The sequence below is a fragment of the Pseudorca crassidens genome, chromosome 19 (genome assembly GCF_039906515.1).
Source record: "Pseudorca crassidens isolate mPseCra1 chromosome 19, mPseCra1.hap1, whole genome shotgun sequence".
NCBI lineage: Eukaryota > Metazoa > Chordata > Mammalia > Artiodactyla > Delphinidae > Pseudorca > Pseudorca crassidens.
This window is the reverse complement of record NC_090314.1, coordinates 40020946-40043368: the sequence shown is the minus strand read 5'-3', so window position 1 is coordinate 40043368 and position 22423 is coordinate 40020946. Positions and strand designations below refer to the sequence as shown.

The following is a 22423-nucleotide window of genomic DNA, read 5'->3' as shown; positions in this document are numbered from 1 at the left end:
TTTTAAAAAAAAACAGCTTTATTGAGTTATAATTCACATACCACCCGATTCACCCATTTAAAGTGTTACATCAATGGTTTTTAGTATATTCACAGATATGTGCACCCGTCACCAGAGTCAATTTAAAAAATGTTCATCACCTTTTAAAAAGAAACTCCATACCCTTTAGCTATCATCCTACATCCCCCTACTCCCCCGTCCCTCCCAACCAACCCAATTTTCAGTGAAGCTGGGGCTTCCTCCTTGATGGGCAGATAAAGCAGGCTGTAGCTTGACCCAAGAAATAAAAACAGCTGAGCACAGCGATTTCCAGTTCACAGAGACAGAAAGAAAAGTTCCGTCTGCTTGCAAGCCTCACCTCCCAGTGTGTCTGGCCCCAGCAGCAGCAGCGTCCTCTTCACTTTTTAGAAAATGAACATAAGTTTAGGGTATTCTGAGTGCCAGGCATTATACACACACAGGTGCATCCGTATACATTTCCTGTTGAAATTCTCCCAATGACACCGTCAAGTAGGCATTAGCCCCATTTCACAAACTATGAAACTGAAACTCAAGAAGTTCAGTGACTTGCCCAAGGTCACACAACTGGAATTAGGGAACCCAGGTGACTGACTCCAAGGCCCATGATCCTTCCACTTTCCGGGACAGTTCTTCAGGTGCCTGCTTGTCCAGCCCTTCACCTGAACCCTGTCTGTCCCACATACACCATCTCTGACACTCCTCACAGCAGGTGCCTGGGGTTGGCGTGACCCAGGAGTTGACAACCTACTCTCCTGGCCAAGCCCATTCCCCCCGGGATTTTCTGCTCTTGCAACATTCAGTCCAAGTGCCCTGTCCTACCCCACTGATTCCACATCCCTTGTAACAGACCCGCCTCGCGGCACGGAGCACACCGGCCTGGTATCCAGCAAGTGCTGAATTAAAATCGGTTGCCTGTTGTCTCTTGTTGGTTTACGTCCTGTCTCATGCACCTGTACTGTGCCCTGGCCTTATGCATCTGGATAGCCCCAGCGCCCAGCTCTGAACCAGACACATAAAATGTGAAGGAACCCATCGAACGAACTAAGAGTTCCTGGATTGATCCAGGAACTCGCCTTCGACGGGGTGCCAAAAGCTGCGGAGCTCCCCGCACCCCTGCCGCCGCCAAAGGACGGCCGGGCGGCTGCGGTGAGCGCACCGGTGCCCAGCAGGTGGCGCTGCGGCCCCGGAGCCCTCCCGGTGGCGCTGCGGCCCGGAGCCCTCTCGGCGGCGCTCCGACACAGGGCGCGGCCACGCAGCCCCTTTCCTTCCGCCCGGGCGGCCCACCCGGCCCGGGTCAGCGCACACCGGACGCTTTGCACTGGGTTTGTCTCGATCTCGGGTCCTGGCCCGCGCACCGGGCCTCCCCGCCACAGCGGGCGGCACGGCGCTCCCCGGTGTTCGGGCCCGCGGCTGGGTGAAGGCCGCCAAGATGGCCCAGAGGCGCCGCCTCGCGGAGGACGCGGGAGGACCCCGGGGTCCTACGCCCGGGAGCCAGCGCGCAGCGCTTTACGTCCACGTGAGTGGGGAGGGGAGGCGGAGGCTCGGGCGCGGAGGGCCAGAGGCGAGGAGGCGCTTGTCGCGCTGCGAGCCCACCTGCCGTCTTTCCCCGCTACCAGACGAGGTCTGGGGCCCTTTCCCTGGCAGGGAAATGTCTTGGTCCGGAGACCTGAAGTCTCTGGTGCTCACCATCTCGTTGACCTTGACCAAGTGATTTCCCTTCTGAACCTCAATTTCCTCCTATTGAAGTGGGCTTACTAACCCCCTTGGGGAGTTGCGTGGCTTAGATGCGGTAGCCACTGTTGACTGACCTAGGAATGGGGATGGGGATGTGTGCGACTGAACCCTGGAAGTGGCCAGGGCAGCACAGGGTCATCTCTCGTCCTTTTCACACGCCCCCTGCCCCCAGTGGCCCTACTGCGAGAAGCGCTGCAGTTACTGCAACTTCAACAAGTACATCCCCCGCGGTGTGGACGAGGCTGCCATGAGACGCTGTCTGGTGACCGAGGCTCAGACGCTGCTGCAACTCAGTGGGGTGCAGCGGTGGGTACTGGGGGCTGTAGGCGGGGTCTCGGGAATTATGTGGCCGGTGCATAGGACAGGTGCAGGCATCCCGTAGGGCTCCCCCACGTCTCATCTTCTCCATCCTCTTTCCCTAGAGTGGAGTCTGTGTTCTTTGGTGGGGGTACCCCCAGTCTGGCCAGCCCCCACACTGTGGCAGCTGTCCTGGAGGCAGTGGCCCAGGCAACTCACCTGCCTGCAGACTCTGAAGTCACATTGGAGGCCAACCCCTCTTCGGCCCCAGGCTCCAGGCTGGCAGCATTCCGGGCAGCAGGAGTCAACAGGTTGTCCATTGGCCTCCAGGTAACCCATCTCACCCACCTCATCCTAGGGCACCCAGGATGTCTCTCCTGGGTGATCACGTTCATTCATCGGGCAAACATTTATTGAGCTCTTTCTGGGTGCCAGGAACCTGTAGGCACTAAAAAGTGTATGGTGACGCTTTTGTAAGTCCTTAATTGTCTGTTTCTGTGGTAGAGCAGAAGCCCTGTGAGGCAGGGATCGTGTATGCCTTTGTGTTCATCACAGTGTTCCAAGCACTGTGTGCTTGGCACATAGTAGATGCTTGAAAAAGATTTGTTACATGATTGGAGACCCAGGAGGAGGCCAACAGGTGGTCAGATCACTGCAGCATGATAAAGTCTGCTTATAAAGGGGGTCTCTACAAAGTGCTCTCAGAGTCCAGCCTGAAGGCCGCCTCAGTCTGACAAGATCATAGAAACCTTCCTGAAGGACATGATGTTTGAATGAGGAAGAGGAGTCCACCAGAGATGAGGGTGTGGGAGGAAAAGACACAGGATTTGGAAGAACTTGCATGTTTGGGGGGACCTGTGAGCCATTCCTTGTGACTGGAGAGGCTGGGGACAAGGCTGCAAGCTAGGGCCCAGAGTCTTCAGCACCATACTAGGAAGTTTGGGGTTTCGCTTAGTGGTGACAAGGGAGTCACTGAAGGTTTTTAAGTCGGGGAGAAACATGTTCCTCGCAGGTTGGCCCGTGATAGTTCCATAGCCAGTATTGTCTCCCTCCTTCAAATACATGTACCATTTACCATAGAGTTTGGGGTCAGGGCTTTGTCCTGATGAGACATATTGAGAGGGACACGCCATTTCTGAGATACTCTGGCCCCAAATGCTTACATATCTTGAATCTAATTGTGAGGAAACACCTAAATTAAGAGACTGTGTGTGTGTATCGTAAGAACAGGTAACATGAGATCGAAGTACCATCTGAACAGTTTTTTAGTGTACAGTACAGTATTGCTAACTATAAACACAGTGATGTACAGGAGAGCTCTAGGACTTATTAAGAGACATTTTAAATAATTTATTTATTTAGGCCGCACCATGCAGCTTCCTTCCCTACGAGACATTTTTGAAAACAATTAGCCCGGGGACTTCCCTCGTAGTCCAGTGGGTAAGACTCCACACTCCCAGTGCAGGGGTCCCGGGTTCAATCCCTGGTTGGGGAACTAGATCGCGCATGCATGCTGCAACTAAGAGTTCGTATGCCACAACTAAAGATCCCATGTGCCGCAACTAAGAACCGGCACAGCCAAAATAAATAAATAATTTTAAAAATAATAATAAAATAGAAAATTAAAACAACTAGCCTGTACTCTTCAAAAATGTCAGTGTCATAAAAGACAAAGGCAGGATGAGGATCTCAACTAAAGGAAACTAAAGAGACAATGATAGCTGAATGCAATGTGTGACCCGCGACTGGATCCTGGATTGGGGTGGGAAGAGGAAATTACTACAGCAGATATTTAGGGACAATTGGCCAACTTTGAATAAGACTGAGTCTTAGACAACAGGATTGTATCAGTGTTACATTTCCTGAACTCTATAATTAGATTGTGGTTGTGTAAGAGAATGTCCTTGTTTTTAGGAAATACACATGTAATTATTTAGGGGTACAGGAGTACAGTATTTAAGTTTTTTACATTTAAATAACCACATTGCGGGGGCTTTCCTGGTGGCGCAGTGGTTAAGAATCCGTCTGCCAGTGCAGGGGACATGGGTTCGAGCCCTGGTCCGGGAAGATCCCACATGCCGCAGAGCAACTAAGCCCGTGAGCCACAACTACTGAGCCTGTGCTCTAGAGCAACAAGAGAAGCCACCACAGTGAGAAGCCTACACAAGGCAACGAAGAGTAGCCCCCTCTCTCCGCAACTAGAGAAAGCCCGTGCACAGCAACAAAGACCCAATGCAGCCAAAAATAAATAAATAAAATAAAATTTAAAAATAAATAAATAAATAACCACATTGCAAGTGCTCACTAGCCTGTGGCCAGTGGCTACCATATTATACTAAAATGTTCTATATCTGCACTGACCAATATAGTAGCCACTGACCACATGCTAGGAAGCACTTAGAATGTGGTTATTTAAATTTAATTAACTTAAAATTTAAATAGCCACATGAGATTAGTGTCTACTGTATTGGACAATGCAGATACAGAACGTTTCCATCCTCGCAGATGGTTCTTTTAGACAGCCCTGGTCTATAACTTACCCTCAAATGATTCAACATAATAATAATATATGTGTATATTTAGAGAGAGAGACAAAGCAAATGTGGCAAAATGTTAATTGGTGAATCTGGATGAAGGTGTTTGTTGAGCTTTTCTCGCAACTTTTCTATAGGTTCAAAATATTTAAAAATAAAAAGTAAAATCAAAAAAAGATGGTTGGCTTTGGAGTCAGTCCTAAATTCCAGGTCTGACTTCGCCATTGTGTGACTTTGGGCAAGCTGCTTAACATCTCTGAACTTGTTTTGTCGTCTGTAAAATGGAGCTAATGTTGGAGGGTTGTAAGGATAAATTAGACGCTGCGTAGAAATGCTTTGCATATAGTGACTCTTCAGTGAATGGTACCCCTGCTACTGGCTTGACCTTCCACCTTCCAGCCCCCTGCCATGTCCTGTGTCTTCCCCTGTATCTGTGTCTGCAGTAAGGTCAGTCAGGTGTTTCCGTCTCCCTCTGAGCTAGCCTGCGTGCTTACACCTGACCCTCTCTCTCCAGTCCCTAGATGACACTGAGCTCCAGCTGCTGGGGAGGACACACTCAGCCAGTGATGCCCTGCAGATGCTGGCGGAGGCCCGGCGCCACTTCCCGGGGCGTGTTTCTGTGGACCTGATGCTGGGGCTGCCGGCACAGCACGTGGGGCCGTGGCTTGGGCAGCTGCGGAAACTGCTGCGGCACTGTGATGACCATGTGTCGCTCTACCAGCTGTCCCTGGAGCGGGGCACCGCCCTCTTCACCCAGGTGCAGCAGGGCTCCCTTCCTGCCCCTGACCCCGAACTTGCCGCTGAGATGTACCAGGAGGGACGGGCAGTCCTTCGGGAGGCTGGCTTCCGCCAGTATGAGGTCTCCAACTTCGCCCGGAATGTAAGTCCTGTGGCTGAAGGTGGGGCCTGGGCAGGCTGAGGCCCTCTTTGGGGAGAAGGGTGCTTCCGAAGCCTGAGATGGTGGGACATTCTAACCAGGTGCCCTTCCCTGAGCAGAGACAGGCCCACCTGCTTCTCTCTGCACTGACTATTCCCTCCCTTCCCACAGGGGGCGCTTAGTACCCACAACTGGACTTACTGGCAGTGCGGTCAGTACCTTGGCGTTGGACCTGGTGAGTCCCCTGTGAACCTTAGGTGGGATGACTCAGGAGAGCAGTGTCACGGCTGTGTGCTCTTGGGCCACTTATTAAGCTCTCCAGGCCTCTGTTTCCTCGTATGTAAAGTGTGGCAAAAAAACACTGTTGACTTCGTAGAGCTGTTGAGTATGTATGTTGAGGCACTTGGCCTAGTGCCTGGCACTGTGGTTCTTGTTCAGTATGTATGTTGAGGCACTGGGTATAGTGCCTGGCACTGTGGTTCTCGATCTTTAGTGTGCATTAGAATTATCTAGACTGCTTGTTAAAACCCAGCTGGGTCCCAACCAAATTCTAGAATTTCTGGAATTGGACAGGGCCTGAGAATGGACATTTCTGGCATCTGAGACGCTGTTGGTCCAGGGGCCACACTGTGAGAACCACTGATTTAACATCTGGCAAGCACACAGTGTTCGCTGCTATTAAAGTGGGGGCGGTTGTTGATGTTGTCAGGAGCCCATGGGCGATTTGTACCCCAGGGGGCTGGGGGCCACACCCGAGAGGCTCGGATCCAGACCCTGGAGCCTGACAACTGGATGAAGGAGGTGATGCTGTTTGGTCATGGCACCCGGAGGCGCATCCCCCTGGGCGAGCTGGCGCTGTGAGCACCTGAGGGCTCTACCCCAAGAAACACCTACCTGCACATCTTTGTTTCCCACCTTGCCCTGCCCCCTCCCCGCCCCATATTGCGTGATTCCCCATAAACCCCCCCTACGCACATCCCAGCATAGGGTGTAAAGAATGGGAGAAGCGCAAGTCTCCTCTCCAAGACCCCTTATTGGTTTTTCTTTCAGTCTGGAGGAAGTTTTGGCCATGGGACTACGCACAGATGTGGGGATCACTCACCAGGTAAGAGGTCCGGGGGTCTGGCACGCTGCTTTCTCCTCCTAGGCCTCGCAGAATCACTCTGTCTCACTCTCTCTTCTACACACACGCACGCACGCAGGCGCGCGCGCACGCGCACGCACGCGCACACACACACACACACACACACACACACACACCCCTCCCATTCCTCTGGGACTGGCAGCTAGAGGTAGGGCCTTGGTCCAGCAGAGGCCTGATGGGCAGGAGTGATGAGCAGCGTAAGGCAATGGTGAGAACCCTAGACTAGGGCTGCAGAGAGAGCCGGGCTCTAGTCCCCGTCTACCGCTACCTTAGGCACACATCCCTTCACCTCTGAATTTCAACTTTCTCAGTCGTCTAAGGGAATAGACTAGATTAAGAGTTTTCAAATATTCTTAAAGCAGCGCTGAAAGCTCAGATAGAAAGTGCAGTAGATACAGATCAGGCAGGCTCGGAACCGCTGTGGATGAAGTCAGAGCCATCGAACTCTGGCTGGGGCTGACCGTACTCTGGCCAGCACAGGGGGAGGGGAGGAGCAAAGGGAGACCTGGCTTGGCTGGGACCTGGGTTTGGCCTGAACGTGGAATGGACTGAAGGTGCCCACCTCCCTGCTGGTCCAGTGGCCTGGTCCTGGTGTGCATGACAGTCAGTTTCTGAGATCGCTGTGTTGGATTGGACCCACCCCTCATCCCTCACTGCACCCCCAGACAGGTGGCCTGGAATAGCCCCGCCAGCTCCCCACCTTGTGGTCCCTGCATCTCTGCCCCTTCTGGTCTCCCCAGCACTGGCAGCAGTTTGAGCCCCAGCTGACCTTGTGGGACCTGTTTGTAGCCAACGAGGAGGTGCAGGAGCTGCTGGAGCAGGGCCACTTGCTGCTGGATCGCAGGTGTGTTGGGTGGGGGGAGGTGAGAAGGACGGACAAGGAGGGGCCTGTGGGTGCCAGGGCCTTGGCACTGGTGGAGGGTGATGATTGAAACTGGTAAGAGGGCACAGTCCCAGCCAGGCCTCTTTGTTTTTCCAGGGGTCTTCGGTGTTCCTGGGAGGGGCTGGCTGTGCTGGACTCCATGTTGCCGACCCTTCTATCTCGGCTCCAAGAGGCCTGGCAGCAGAGAACTCCCTCCCCTGTGCCAGGAGGATAGTCACATGTTGCTGTGTCCCAGCGACACTGCCGTCTCCACTGGCAGGTGCTGTCCCGGCTCTGGTCGCTGCCCAGCCCTGGCCTCCCCAGGGGAATGGCTGCAGTGAGGCAGATGGGAGGACATTTCTGGTCTGGGAACTGGCATCAAGTGTACCCACCACTGCCAGAGAGGGAGGAATGGTTTCTGTGGGTGCCTCTCATCAGTTGACTCTAAACAAATCCTGGCTGGCAAGAGATGCTGAGAAATAGAGCTCTCAGGCTTCCTGCTCCTACAGTACAGGACAGGTCGTGGATGTCCAGCACAGCAGCCTGCCGGACTCTGAGAACAGTGGGAAAGATCAGAGCGAGCCTTGCCTCTTTCCTTTCGGTAGCCAGGATATGTTTGGGCGTCAGGAGCCTCACAGTACTTCAGAGTGCCCCCCAGTCCCCTCCCCACTGCAGCCTTTCCCCTTGAGAGAGTGAAGGTGGGGGGAGCTAAGAGGGAGAGGAGAGGGGAGAATTCAGGAAAGATCAGAGCCTGGTAATTCTCCCCGGCCTTAATAAACCCATGTGGAGCCTGCCTTGACTGTGGTCTTATCCTTTGCCTGGGCTTTTTCTTGGAGTGTGGGATCCTGACTTGGGGGCTTGAGCCTTAGTCTAGGGCTGAGATTCCTTCCTGACAGTCATGTGCCCAGCGATCTCAGCATTCATCAATGATCCTTGCCTAAATCAGTGATTAGATTGGGGTTGCAAAATGTTAATTTCTGACTCTGTCATTGGATCTATGTTCATTAACTGGCGTGCATCCATTAAAAAAAGAGCTTTCGGGGCTTCCCTGGTGGCGCAGTGGTTGAGAGTCCGCCTGCCGATGCAGGGGACGCGGGTTCGTGCCCCGGTCCGGGAGGATCCCACATGCCGCGGAGCGGCTGGGCCCGTGAGCCATGGCCGCTGAGCCTGCGCGTCCGGAGCCTGTGCTCCGCAACGGGAGAGGCCACAACAGTGAGAGGCCTGCCTACTGCAAAAAAAAAAAAAAAAGAGCTTTCCCCTTTTTTTTAAGGGCTGATACCCTTAACCTATAAATTCTATGCAGGGTTTGGGGGGCGGTGGGGAGGGAGGCATTTTCCTGTGAAGAGGCTCTGTAACTCATCATATCAAAGGGTGCCCTGATGTCAAAGGTAATTTAGTACCCTTGCAAATCAGGGCATGCTAAGCTCAGTCTCTAGCTGGGTGACTAAGGATAGGGTTCCCCCCACCCCTCAGAGGTGAGCACGTGCATTTCCCACGTGCCTGGTGGGTGTGAATATCAGTCCTTCTTTGACCTGTGGTAACATGGTAAGTGTTAACTCCCTCTCCTTTATTTATGAAATATTCAGCAAGCACTAATAGTGTGCCAGGCTCTGAGCGGCATGCAGAGAGGAATAAGACCTGTCCCAGCCCTCGAGGAACTCGCCACCATGTTGATAGATGTGTGAAGAGATAAACTCCAGGGTTATCAGTAAAGGTGTGTAGATGGGCTGTGGAAGCCTGCAGTGCATTTGGTTCTGAGGGGCTGGGAGGAGGAAAGGGGAAATGCTTTTTTCTTATTACCTCCTTTGGCCCCCGCGCAGCTTGCGGGGTGACCTGTGCTGCCTGGGGAGCCTCTTCTCGAGCCTTCCCCTGATCTTGATATTCAAGATGTGAGCACGGGGCCAGAGCAGGTGCGCCATCAGATAACCTGGGCGCACTCAGGTTTCTCCCAGCTGTCAGGGCTCGTGCCACCTGAGATGCCTGGGCCCTCCCTGCTGGGGCACCACACGAGGCCTGTGCAGAGGGGCTGGACGGGAGCCAGGTGGGGATGGCACAGGTCACCTTCTGTGACTCAGCCTCCCACCCTCACCAGGTGAATCAGAGTCTCTGGAAGGTGGAGCCCAGGAATCTAGTTTTTAAATGTTTCCTAAGTGGCTCTAGTGATCAGGCCGGTTTGAGAAGCCCTGTCATCTTCCATCCTGAGAGGCTGGGATCAGGAGAGAAAAGGGGAACAAGGCTAATTCCAGACCTGACCAAGGGGAGTGAGGTCCTTCCCTCTGCGTCCAGACCTTCCTGGGCTCATCCGTCAAAGGGGTTCTCTTCCTCCATCTGGAGACTTCTGTTGTCATCTTTTCACCTGTCCTGTTGAAAAGCATACGGACACAAATAAGAGCGGTGAACAAGCTACTCTGATGATGAGGTGATGAGAGGATTTGGGGAAATGTAATGTATGTGAGTGTGTGGTTACAGCTTGAAGGCCCAAGCCTTCCCCACCTAGAGTGCTGACAATTTTAGGGCTGACGACTGAGCGCCCCCTGCCCATGCCCAATCAAATAGAGTAAAGTAAGCAGGACAGCTATTTTAATTTGCCTTTTATGTATGCGGACATTCAAAGAGGCCCTCTAACTTGACTCAAGTCATATAAGTAAGTAAGAGAACTGGCGTAATACTTCTGGACATCTAGAACTTTCTGTCGCATTGTTGTTTTATTCTTACTGTGGGTCAGGTTGATTGACCTGTCTCTTAAATTAAGCAAAATCCTGGGCTTCCCTGGTGGCGCAGTCGTTGAGAGTCCGCCTGCCGATGCAGGGGATACGGGTTTGTGCCCTGGTTAGGGAAGATCCCACATGCCGCCGAGCGGCTAGGCCCGTGAGCCACGGCCACTGAGCCTGCGCGTCCGGAGCCTGTGCTCCACAACGGGAGAGGCCACAGCAGTGAGAGGCCGGCATACCGCAAAAAAAAAAAAAAAAATTAAGCAAAATCCTGACCTCTCTCTGGCCCCTCTGCCTCAGGCTTGAAACTGCCATTTCTGCCTGGTGCTTGGTCTCGGTGTCTGTATTTTCTCTCCTGGAGAACCCACATGTCCCATCTCCATGAGACCATCCACTTCCTGGGAAAGAACTGCATTCTGCAAAGAAAGGACTTTAAGTAATAGGATTGCTATAAACTGAATGTGTTCCCCCCAGAATTCATATGTGGAAACTTCATCCCTAGGGGGATGGTATTCAGATGTGGGGCCTTTGGGAGGTGATTAGGTCATGAAGGTGGAGCCCTCATGAATGGGATTAGTGCACTTATGAAAGAGACCTCAGAGAGCTCCCTGGCCCCATCTCCTGTGTGAGGACACAGAGGGAAGACAGACAGCTACGAACCAGGAATCAGGCCCTCACCAGACACCAAATTTCCTGGCACCTTGATCTTGGACTTCCCAGCCTTCAGAACTGTGAGAAATAAATGTTTGTTGTTTAAGCTACGCAGGCTATCGTATTTTTGTTATAGCAGCCTGAATGGACTAAGACAAGGATGAAATAACTTTGTGGTAGCTTGTTTTATTGTTCAAAATGTTTACCATTATATATCCCTGCCCCGTTGAACCTGGGAAGGGCCGTAAGACTTGCCCAGCACAGATTGTAAGAACCAGAGGGTGGTCTGCCATTTCCTTCCTCCACCACAGAGACCTGCAGGGTTCAAATAGAGGCTGTTCCATCCACCTGGGTCCTAGAGTGAAGAAGTCGTTGGGCAGAGGAGCGGCCGACCACTAGAGACAGGAGCGGGAGTGGGACGGCAACACTCACTGCTGTAAACCAGTAGATTTGGGGTTGTTTGTTACTGCAACAATATAATTGAGACTAAACTGCTTGATCCAGTTTGTAATCCCACCATTCAAAGATTAGCTTCTTTTAGACCTTGGTCTGTATCTTAGCAGGAATTCTTACATGCAAGCGAACATCTTTAGATAGACACTCTTACAAAAAGGGGAAAATACACATCTTGCTTTGGAGCCTTCTTTTTCTACCTCAGATGTGGTGGGCATTTTTTCATGTCAAATTTGTATCTACATCCTATTTTTTTAGTGTAGCTTCCTAGTGTACCACTGCATGGTGATCCCGAAATTTAGTTTACCAATTCCTTTTTGGTGAAACAGAGGGCTTAATTTTTTATTTTTATAGAGGCTGTAACGAACATCTCATGTAAATATTTTTATGCACTGGCTTGATCATTTCCTTAGGCTTAGGCTAAATCCCAAGGCGTGGGGTTGCTGACTCTGAGGAGACGCGCCTCCCTCGTTTGGATACAGGAGGCCTGGCAGTTCATGCCCTTGCCAGCCCGCTGGTCGTCAATAGCAAGCGTGATCAGTTTTTCCAAATGTTTCCAATCTGGAGAACACTTTTTTTTTAATAGATTTATTTATTTTTGGCTGCGTTGGGTCTTCGTTGCTGCCCACGGGCTTTCTCTAGTTGCAGCGAGCAGGGTCTGCTCTTCATTGCGATGCACGGGCTTCTCATTGCGGTGGCCTCTCTTGTTACAGAGCATGGGCTCTAGGCGCGCGGGCTTCAATAGTTGTGGTGCGTGGGCTCAGTAGTTGTGGCTCGTGGGCTCTAGAGCGCAGGCTAAGTAGTTGTGGCACACGGGCTTAGTTGCTCCGCGGCATGTGGGATCTTCCTGGACCAGGGCTCGAACCCATGTCCCCTGCATTGGCAGGCAGATTCTTAACCACTGCGCCACCAGGGAAGCCCTGGAGAACACTTTTAACCCTCACTTTATTATCAGCTAACGTACTGTCTCCCTAACTTAGGCAACGATTTTGGTCCACCTGATTACTCTTGAGTCAGAGAACAGAGGGGATGCAGCCTCTGGGGCCACCCAGGTAGAAGATCTAGGTGGGACTGTGCCCATGTGTTCAGATTGCCTCTGAACTCTTCTCATTCAGACCCTGCTTCTGGGAGAATCCACATCTTCTCCCTCCTCTTTTCCTCTTCCTGCTTTCTCTTCTTTTCCCTGAGGAGATTTTTAAAGCCAATTTTAAAAATTATACAAAGAACATTATAGAAACATTAGGCAGAATTCTAAGTGAAAAAGGAAAAAAAATCTACAATTAGTGACCCCAACAAATTCAACTGTTTGTGCTCCCTTCCAGTCCTCATCCAAATGCATGCAAGACCTTTGCCCAGTTGTGCTCCTGACACATCTAATTTTTCATTCTGCTCCTTTTTCTTCTCAGTCTGTCATAAGCATTTTTCCATGTTGTTACATGGTCATCATCTTTCTCATTTTAATTGTTGCACAATGTTCCAATGGGTGAATAATAAGTATTACTCTAATGTAAGGCACTTAAGTGCTTCACTGTTTTTCTCTATTATAAATCATGCTGTAGTGCATGTTTTTATGGATATAGCTTCTTCCTTCATTTGAATTATTTCCTCAGGTCAATTCCCAAGAGTGAGATGGTTGGGTCAAAGGGTATGGATGCTTTAATGATTCGTGGTGAGACTTGTTATATTGTTTTCCAAGGGGCTTTTCCTTTTTTTTTTTTTTTTAAATTTTCCTGCTCAAAAAATAATAATGCTCTTTTTCAACCATATAGAAGAAAGCAAAGCTTCTAGTATCCAGGAATTACCACTATGACATTTGGTCAGCCATCCCTCCGGACATCTCTTGATGCATAGATGTACATATCTATGTAGAAATAAAATAGTTTTTCACAAAAGGGATCATACTCATGTGCCAGTTTTGCAACCTGTTTTGTTTTTTTTTTTAACTCAAAAACATGTCCTGGGTTTTTCTGATTGGTTCTGCCACCACCAGTGCCTGTGTGATAGCATAAGGTAGTACGATAATAGCTGTCAGTCAGGCATGGTGCCAAGCATTTTATCTGCATTAATTCATTTAAGCACCACAACAACTCAATAAGTTCTGTTATTATCATGCCCACTTTACAGAGAAATTGACTGCCCCAGGTCACATAGATAGGAGGTGATGGGGCTCATACTCAAGCTGAATTCACTGAGGCTCCAAAACAGATGCTTCTATAAATAATACATCAATATATTCTTAATGTAAAAAGTAATAATAAATGTAAGCAATACCATAGCATAGTCCCTTTTACACTTCCACATAGGTTTGATGTGTGTATCAGTTAAGTTCAGGTTCAACTGCACATGACAGAAAATCAGAGTAACATAAGCTTAAGCAAATAAATGTATTTGTCTTCCGCATAAAGGAAGTCTAGACAAAGCATTTCAGGGCTAGCATAGTGGACCCATGGTCATTGGTCATGAAGAACACAGGCTTTGTGCTCTGTATCTTCATTTCATAGCATCCATCCCTAAGATCTCCACATGGTCTAATATAGTCCCTGGAGCTCCAGCCATCATGTCTGCATTCCAGGTAATAAGCATTTTGCTGCTTCCTTACCATTCCTAATAATAGAAGGGCTTGGTTAATAAAAAAAGGGTGAGACTAGATATTGAGGCAATCAGAAAACAACTTCCCAATCCTTTTCTTTTTTTTTTTTTTCTTTTGTTTTTTGGCCATGCTGTGCAGCATTCGGGATCTTAGTTCCCTGACCAGGGATCAAACCCAAGCCCCCTTCATTGGGAGTGTGGAGTTGTAACCACTGGACCGCCAGGGAAGTCCCCCCCAATCCATTCCTATGAATTTACACATACAGGTACATATATTAAAATATAGTTTAAAAAATAATCTAATGTGTTAACAGTACCTTGTTTCAATTTACATTTTAAAGTTTACCAACCAAATCAAATGTTCTGCATTAAATATTTGTTTACTACTATTGTGTTCTGTGCACAGGTAAGCTCTTTGCTTATCTTCACTTAGCCAATTGCTTATTTAGCCTTAATGATTTCCTGATCGAGTTGAATGAATTGTTTACATAGATAAATAATTACAAGTATATTAACTCTTTGTCTTATTCACTGCAAGTATTGCTTCCAGTATGCTGTCCTTTTTATCTTTCATAGATTTTTATTTTTTTGGAAGTGAGTTTTCTAGAAATTTCAGATATTTATATTTTGAGTCTATCTTTTGCCCTGTGACTTTTTCTGTCAGTTCCGGGCTCCAGAAATATGGTCAACTTTCAAGTTGGCTTTCTCCTCCCAGGAGAGGCAGTCTAATGTTGACGGCTGTGTCCACCTGGGACCAAATCTCTACGCTGCTGCTTCGCACCTGTAGGACTTCCCTGAACTGAGATGGGGTTTTCTCGACTGCTTAGTGAAGGGGTTGGACCAGCCCCAGGTTCTCAAACCTGGCTCTGCATCAGAAGTACCAGCGGTTCCATGAAATGTGCATTCCTGGGCCCCCCTAACATCTATAGAATCCAAATCTCTGTATCCAGGGATCTGTATTTTTAAATGCTCTCCAGTGAGCCTGATGCTCAGACATATTTCAGAAACTCTGGACCAGCCAGTGTCAGAGTTGCTTCCTGTGCTGGGCTCTCTGAGTAGTGAATGAGAGAAGGCAGCAGCCCTTGGCCACTGTGTCTGTCGAAACCCCTTGGCCTTGCCTCTTCCTCTTGGGTCACAGCCCCCATTTCACATCCAGCCTGAGCAGTAGCCCCTTCTTCCTACTTCCTCGGGGGTGGAGGGTGAGGTTAGGTGGCGGTCAGGCTCCTGGGGTGTGGCCTGAGGGGCTGCTACAGCAATGCCTCCATGAGGGGCCAGTATCATTACTAGCTGGTAGCCTTATTTAAGTCACTCACCCTGTGTGTCTCCATTTCCTCACCTCTGAAAGCAGGCACCATGCCTTCCTCAGGGTTTTTGTAGGGCTGGAGATGATGGATGGATGGATGGATGGATGGAAAGAGACTAGTGCAGTTCCTGGCACAAAGTGCACATTTGACAAAGTGGTAGTTACTACTATTAGTGTTTTCATCGTGATTTACAGTTTCCTGGGCATGCTAGCCCTAAGGAAGGAGGTTCCAAGCAAGAATTCCTGGTTCCTGACAAGACAAAAAGAGACCTGTCATTTCTTTGTGATGCTGAAACTTGTCAGTAGGTAGCCCTGGGCTTCTGGAAAATTCCCCCCCGGCCCAGTGTAGAACTTGCTACCTTGCAGGTGGGTGTGGGCCATAGGACAGCCTCCAGGCAGTGGCGCCCATAGTAGGAGGAATGTCCCTCACTAGGTGACTCCTCAGACCAGTGCTCCTTGCCCTCCCCCAGCAGGTCAGACTGGAATGGCCCCATTCCTCAGGTGGCTGACCTATGCAGGTGGGGCTGCCCCTACCTGCCTCCAAGACCCTGACACCCGGGAGACACTCCCACCAGAGTGTGCCTTTCCTTTGCCCCTGCCTCTGGATTAGGTCTGTCCTGGTGCCCATTGCACCTCATCCTCTCCAAGACCTTGGGCCTCCTTACCTCCATTCCTGCTATCCCTGACACAGCTTGGGGCTTGCCCTTGCCCTTGAACCTTACCAGCTTACACAGGCCTCACTTTCTTGGCCGACCTTTCTTATTTTGATTAGGACCGAAGTGAGAGGCCAGATCCCCTGTCTGAGGCCTTGGCAGCCATGATGGGAGACAAGGCGGGCAGGGCCTTGGCTCACAGAGGCTGCTTTACATCACTGGGGAAGCTGCCATTGTTCCCCACTGCCCTCAGTGTCCCACCCCCCACAACCCTGTATTGACCTTTCAGATGAATTCATGAACAATAAAAGGTGAGCTATGAAAACTGTCAGGCAGGCTGTCCTAATCTTTATTTTATTTATTTATTTATTTATTTATTTTTAAATTTTTTAAATTTGTTGTGGTAAGCGGGCCTCTCCCGTTGCAGAGCACAGGCTCCGGACGCGCAGGCTCAGCAGCCGTGGCTCACGGGCCCAGCCGCTCTGCGGCATGTGGGATCTTCCCGGACCGGGGCATGAACCCGTGTCCCCTGCATCGGCAGGCGGACTCTCAACCACTGCGCCACCAGGGAAGCCCAGGCTGTCCTAATCTTGAATAAGGTCTGAAGGTCCAGGGACAAGTTAAGGATCCTACTCCTTAAATTGAGTTTGAGCGCAGGAGCGGTGAATGATTCCCGCCCGGGTCCCGGGGTGTGAGTGCTCGTGTTCAGCCCTGCCGCTTAATCTTGAACAAGGTGCTTCACCTCTCTACACCCCAATTTCCTCAACTGTAAAATGGGAGTGCTCTACCTCACATGGTTGTTGTAAACTTTCAAGAACTTAGGACACATAGCTAAAACAACCAGAGAAAATATATAAATTAGATTTCATCAAAATTAAAAAATCTTGTGTCAAAGGACACTATCAAGAAAGTGAAAAGAAAACCGCAGAATGGGAGAAAATATTTGCAAATTGTGTATCTGAAAAGGGTCTACTATCCAGAATATATAAAGACCTCCTACAACTCAACAACCAAAAGACAAACAACCCAATTAAAAAATGGGCAAAGGATTTGAATAGACGTTTCTCCGAAGGAGATATACAAATGGACAAAAAGCACATGAAAAGCTGCTTGACATTGTTAGCCATTAAGGAACTGCAAGTCAAAACCGCAGTGTGATACCACTTCACACCCACAAAGGTAGTTATAATTTTAAAAAAGGAAAAGAAGTGTTGGCAAGTACATGGAAAAATTGGAACCCTCACACGCTGCTGGTGGGAATACAAAATGATACAACTGCTGTGGAAAACAGTCTGGCAGTTCCTCAAAGAGTTAAATATAGAATTACTATGTGACCCAACAATCCTACTCCTAGATATGTACCCAAGAGAGTTAAGAAACATATGTCCACACAAAAGCTTATATCCAAATAAATGTTCATAGCAGCATTATTCACAATAGTCACAATGTGGAAACAACTCAGATGCCCATCAACTGATAAATGGATAAATAAAGCATGGTATATTAATACAGTGAAATATTACAATACAGCAATAAAAAGGGATGAAGTACCGATATGTGCTATGTGGATTTAACCTTGAAAACATTATGCTACGTGAAAGAAAGCAGCCACGGAAGGCCACATATTGTATGATTTCCTGTTTGTGAAGTGTCCAGGACAGGCAAATCCATAGAGACAGAAAATAGGGTAGTATTTGCCAGGGGCTGAAGGCAGAAGGGAGTGGGGGGTGACTCTTGATAGATACAGGTTTCTTTTGGGGGTGATGGAAATGTTCTGGAACTAGACAGTGGTGGTGGTGGCACAACCTTGTGAATATAGTAAAAACCACTGAAGTGTACACTTTAAAGGGTAAATTTTATGTTATATAAAATTTTATGTGAATTATATCTCAATTTTTAAAAACAGAGGTCAGTACGCATAAAGTGCTTAGAAGGCTGCCCAGTCCATGATAAACCCCCAGTAAGGTTAGTTGCCATTTAAACTCCACAGGTCTTATGGGTTGGTCCACATAGACAAAAGGAAAAAAGTCCTGAAAGGCATGTTAGAGATATATTCACATTCTTAATATGCGTTAAAGCATTTTGGCATGCAGTTTCTTCTTTCATTTTTCATACTCAGTGTTGATTTTACACACTTTATACATATGTACATATATAATAAATATAAGCATTTATTTGTTGTTTTAAATTTTTATTTCATAATCACTTTATATATTTTTAAGATAGGAAATGAATTTTCAAAGCTCAAACTTCTTTTTTGTTTTTGAAGCCTCAGTTGGGTTGAAAATCCAGGCTACTATGTGGCTAAGCTAATCTGCTCAAAGCCAGGCCTGTGATGGAGCAGGGCGCTTACTGACCTTGGGCTTGAAAGGTCTGAGACTGAGGCTTAGCTCTGTTGCTTACAAGCTATGCGACCTGGAACAAGACTAAGGTTGACAGATTTAGCAAATAAAAATACACCCAGTTATACTTGAATTTCAGATAAAACAATGAATAAGTTCATAACAACGAAATATTGCATGGAACATAGTTATACTAAAAAACTATTTGTTTTATCTGAAATTCAAATTTAATCAGGCATTTTGTATTTTATCTGGCAACCCTAGATACAACCCTTAACTTCTGTGAAAGGAAAGAGTTTTTGAGTGGAATCATCTTTAATTCTCACAACTCCAGAAGTTAGGTGACCTGGCCCAAGGTCACCCAGCTGGAAAATTATTGAGCAGGGGTTCTAACTTGGGTGTGTCAAGTTTGGCACGCTCTGCTAAAATGGAACTCAGGGTAAGCGGTGCTCTACTTAATGAAAACATGGGAGTCCTGAGCTAACTTGGTAACCACAGAAGCTTTCATTGACTGAGAAGGAGTATTGAAAAAGAGTTGGAGTATCAGATTTGAAAGTGTTTATATGACTCTGTCTATATTAATTTCCTATTGTTGCCATAACAAATTACCACAAACCTAGTGGCTTAAAACAACATAAATTTATTATAGTTCTGGAGGTCAGAAGTCTGAAATGGCTAAAATCAGGTGTGAGCAGAGCTGTGTTCCTCTGGGGTCTCTAGGACAGAATCTGTTCCTTGTCTTTTCCAGCTCCTAAAGGCTGCGGCCTTTCCTGGCTCATGGCCGTGTCACTTCGACCTCTGCTTCCATCATCACATCTCCTTCTCTGACTCTGACCCTCCTGCCTCCCTCGTAGAAGGACCCTTGTGATTCCATTGGGACTATCTGGATAATTCACGATAATCTCCCCATCGCAAAATCCTTAATCACATCTGCAAAGTCCTTTTTGCCTTGTAAGGTGACAAATCCACAGCTTCTGGCAATAAGGGTGGGGACATCTTTGGGGAGCCATTATCCTGCTTACTGCAACGTCGAAGAGAGAAATTATCTAGTGGGTTTGAGGGTTCTGGGCCTTAACTAGAATCCCTTTCATCTGTACAGTTTTCAGAGTACTTACACACTTTTTTTTTTTTTCTCGCATTGATCCTGGGAAGTCAATGAAGACATTGTTGAGCCCCTTCTGCAAGGGAGTAGATGAGACTCAGAGGGGGAGGCATAGGGCCTGGGTTGCACAGCTTGAAAGAAACTCGGGCCCAGGGCTTTTAATTCAGCCTCCTCCTACCTCGTCCTCCAGCAGCCCCAGTTCTAGGCCATGGGCCACTAGGACAGTGTCCTCACTGGTGGAATGGGGCAATTCTGCAGCTACCCCCACAATCTAGAGGATGAAGGCCCCAAGGTGAGCCATTCCCTGGGCCCGGATCCCGTCCCTAGCAAGCAGCCTTCTCCTGATCAAGACAAGGAGAAAGGATGGGGGCTGGGGCAGAGAACCTTCCTTTTGGCGGAGAGCCTCAGCCCAGAGCCCCAGAACTCGATGTCCATCCATCTCAGACACGTCCTTAACAGCAGCCCAAGCAGATGGTCCCAGGGCCTGCGATGAGACTCCCGCACGAGGAGGGAGCTCTGATTCTTAGGCAAGTCGTGCTGCAAACCTCCCAGGGATGTGTCACTGTGGTTTACGGTTTTGCCTTTGAGCGCTGCTGCTCTGGAGGAGCTAGGCTCTCTTCCTGTCCCTCAGGTATTGGAAGGCAGCTACCATGAACCCACTGACGTTTCTCTAGGTTTCCCCCATCCCTATCCTCTACTGATGGCCTGCATGTACCAGACACCACTCCAGGAACTGGGATACATCCCTGAATCTGCCAGGCAAGGCTGCTGCTCCCTTGGACCTTACGCTTTAGTGGGGGCAGACAGACAGACCATACAGAAATTGGGATAAGGATTCTAAGGATAGCAAAACAGGATGAGACATTAGAGGGTGACAGCAACCCTGTGAGACCAGCACTGTCCCACCCGGAAGAGGAGACGGATGGCCTAGGACGGGGCAATGTTGAGATGCAAACCCATGTTTTACTCAAAAGACTCCTTGCTCCTAACCCCTATTCTATGTGGCCTCCAAAACATTTCCCGTGTCCTTCTCCAGAAGGGAGGAAGAGCAATTTGAGCCTGGAGGTGGTGCCCGGAGTCTGAGCATCATTCCTGAAGCTGAAGTCGGTTCATCCTGGGAAGTGTCCAGCTGTGGCCTGGCTTCAGGGCCAAGAAGTATGTGAGATTCCTGCTGCATGTTAGCTGAGCAAGTTTCTAGTAAGAAGGGGAGTGGTGTGATGAGTCGTTCAAGGGGGCAGCCAGATTTTAAGGGGAATGAGACGGATGTGGAGAGTGAACCAGCTGTGTGTGGGGAAGGCCAGATGTAAGGAGGGAGGCGATGCAGATGATAGGGGACAGGGACAGGCGTGTGTGTGGAGGTAAGACAGAAGCTTTAGGATGGACTAGGAGGCACTAGGGGGTGAGCGAGATGCAAGGGTCTTCAGACAGACTGCTGCAGCCTCAGGCTTTGGGAGGGCGGCTGTCCCTGGAAAGGGATGATGCAGCCTGTGGAAGAAACACACTTTCTATTTAGGGAGGCCGTTTAGCCTCTGCAAAGAGTAGCTGCCCACAGGCCTGGCACCTGGCTGCGTGGAAATAAACAGAGACAGGAAGCAATAATTGACGTCATGTCCTCTATCAAACCAGCCACCTCCTCCTCTCCGGGCTTGAGGAGGTTGCTCAGAGCTGCCGTGCTAGGAGGAGACGGCAGTGGCTAAATGACACTGTCCCCTGAACTTGTGCTTTATCCCCTCTGGGATTGGCTCCTGCTGTGTCCTCATGTGGAGTGCCTGCCACCCGACCTGCCTGTTGAACTCTTGTCTTCAGCGGCCCACCTCAAATGCTACTCCCCTAAGAAGGCTCGCCTAGCACTTACATCCTGCCTTTCCCAAACTGTGATTAATCCCTAGCCCATGAGCACATACATTAGAGTTGGAAACCCACCTTCAGATGCCCCAACTCTTTTTCTAAGGCACCCTGAACTCAGCCCACCCCACGCCAGGGCCACGCGAGTGAACTTCAGGAATCCCTGGAACTGAGTGCAAAATCATATGCAAAACCAAATGTGCAGATGAATGAATGAACAAAGTACGGTATACCTGTGCAATGAAATGTTGTCCAACCATAAAAGGGAATGAAGTACTGACATGTGCCACAACACTGATGAACCTTTACATTACACCTAGTAAAAGTAGTCAGACACAAAAGGCCAAATATTGTGCCATTCCATTTATAGGAACTATATCCAGAACAGGCAAATCAAAAAAGACAGAAAAGTAAATAAGTGGCTGCCAGGGGCTGAGGGGTGGGGAGGAATGGGGAGTGACTGGATACAGGGTTTCTTTTGGGATGAGGAAAAAGTTCTGGAATTAGAAAATGGTGATGGTTACATGACATCGTGACTGTACTAAGTGACACTGAATTGTGTTCATTAAAATGGTGAATTTTATGTAACATGTATTTTACCACAATTAAAAAAAATCAAATGTGCATTTCTGGGGAGAAGTTTCCTAGCTTTCATCAGATTCTCAAAAGGTTAACCAGCTCAGATCTGGTCCGATAACTTCATGATGAAAATGGTGATATGGAGACACAGAAAGGGGAGGCACCTGCCCAAGGTCACTCAGGGGCTGGTGGCAGAGCCCTGCCAGGTTATGTACCTGCCTGACCACGCCCCTCTCCCGCTCCCTTCTTCCCTTGTCCTTTAACCTACACTGTACCCTCCCTGAACAGCCCCCAGGCCTCTCTCCCACTCCCAGCCAGGCTACCCACAAGCTGTGTAACTTCCCAAAGTTCCAAGACCTTCCGGAAGCTGAGTGCATGGATAAGAGTTTCATGAGTGTTTGTCTTGTTGGCTAGAGTGGACCCTAAGCTCCTAAGAACAAGAGGAGATGTTTACTTTCCTCCATATCTCAGAGTTCCAGTGGCAGCCATGGATGTGAACTGGTCCTATCTCCCTTCAAGAAAGGGCTTGCTGTTCTCCTGCAAGGAGGGCAGTTAGCTGACAACCTCTGAATGAACATTCTTTTCCCAGATGTCCACACTGGGTTGGCCAAGACTTTGTCAGCTCTGCAACACAGTCTAAGGCTCTCCCGGCCTGGTCCTGCTTCCTCCCCCACCCTCCTCACAATAAACCTCTTGCACTCCTATCTCCATCTGTGTCTGCTTCCT

The 22423-nt window shown here is 49.0% G+C and overlaps 1 protein-coding gene across 1 annotated transcript; it reads left to right on the top strand.

Moving 5' to 3' along the window:
• The first annotated feature begins 497 nt into the window (after nucleotides 1-497).
• Nucleotides 498-8262, top strand: RSAD1 (radical S-adenosyl methionine domain containing 1). Its single transcript, XM_067714215.1, has 10 exons — nucleotides 498-510; nucleotides 1191-1537; nucleotides 1928-2061; nucleotides 2178-2382; nucleotides 5101-5466; nucleotides 5635-5698; nucleotides 6173-6320; nucleotides 6514-6568; nucleotides 7348-7451; nucleotides 7587-8262. Exons 1-10 carry the CDS (start codon nucleotides 498-500, stop codon nucleotides 7702-7704), a joined length of 1554 nt encoding a protein of 517 aa, XP_067570316.1. The 3' UTR covers nucleotides 7705-8262.
• The last annotated feature ends 14161 nt before the right edge of the window (nucleotides 8263-22423 follow it).

Coding starts and splice junctions, on each gene's coding strand:
- RSAD1 (XM_067714215.1), top strand. Junction 1,538..1,927: donor GCGCAGCGCTTTACGTCCAC/GTGAGTGGGGAG, acceptor CCCTGCCCCCAG/TGGCCCTACTGCGAGAAGCG. Junction 2,383..5,100: donor GGTTGTCCATTGGCCTCCAG/GTAACCCATCTC, acceptor CTCTCTCTCCAG/TCCCTAGATGACACTGAGCT.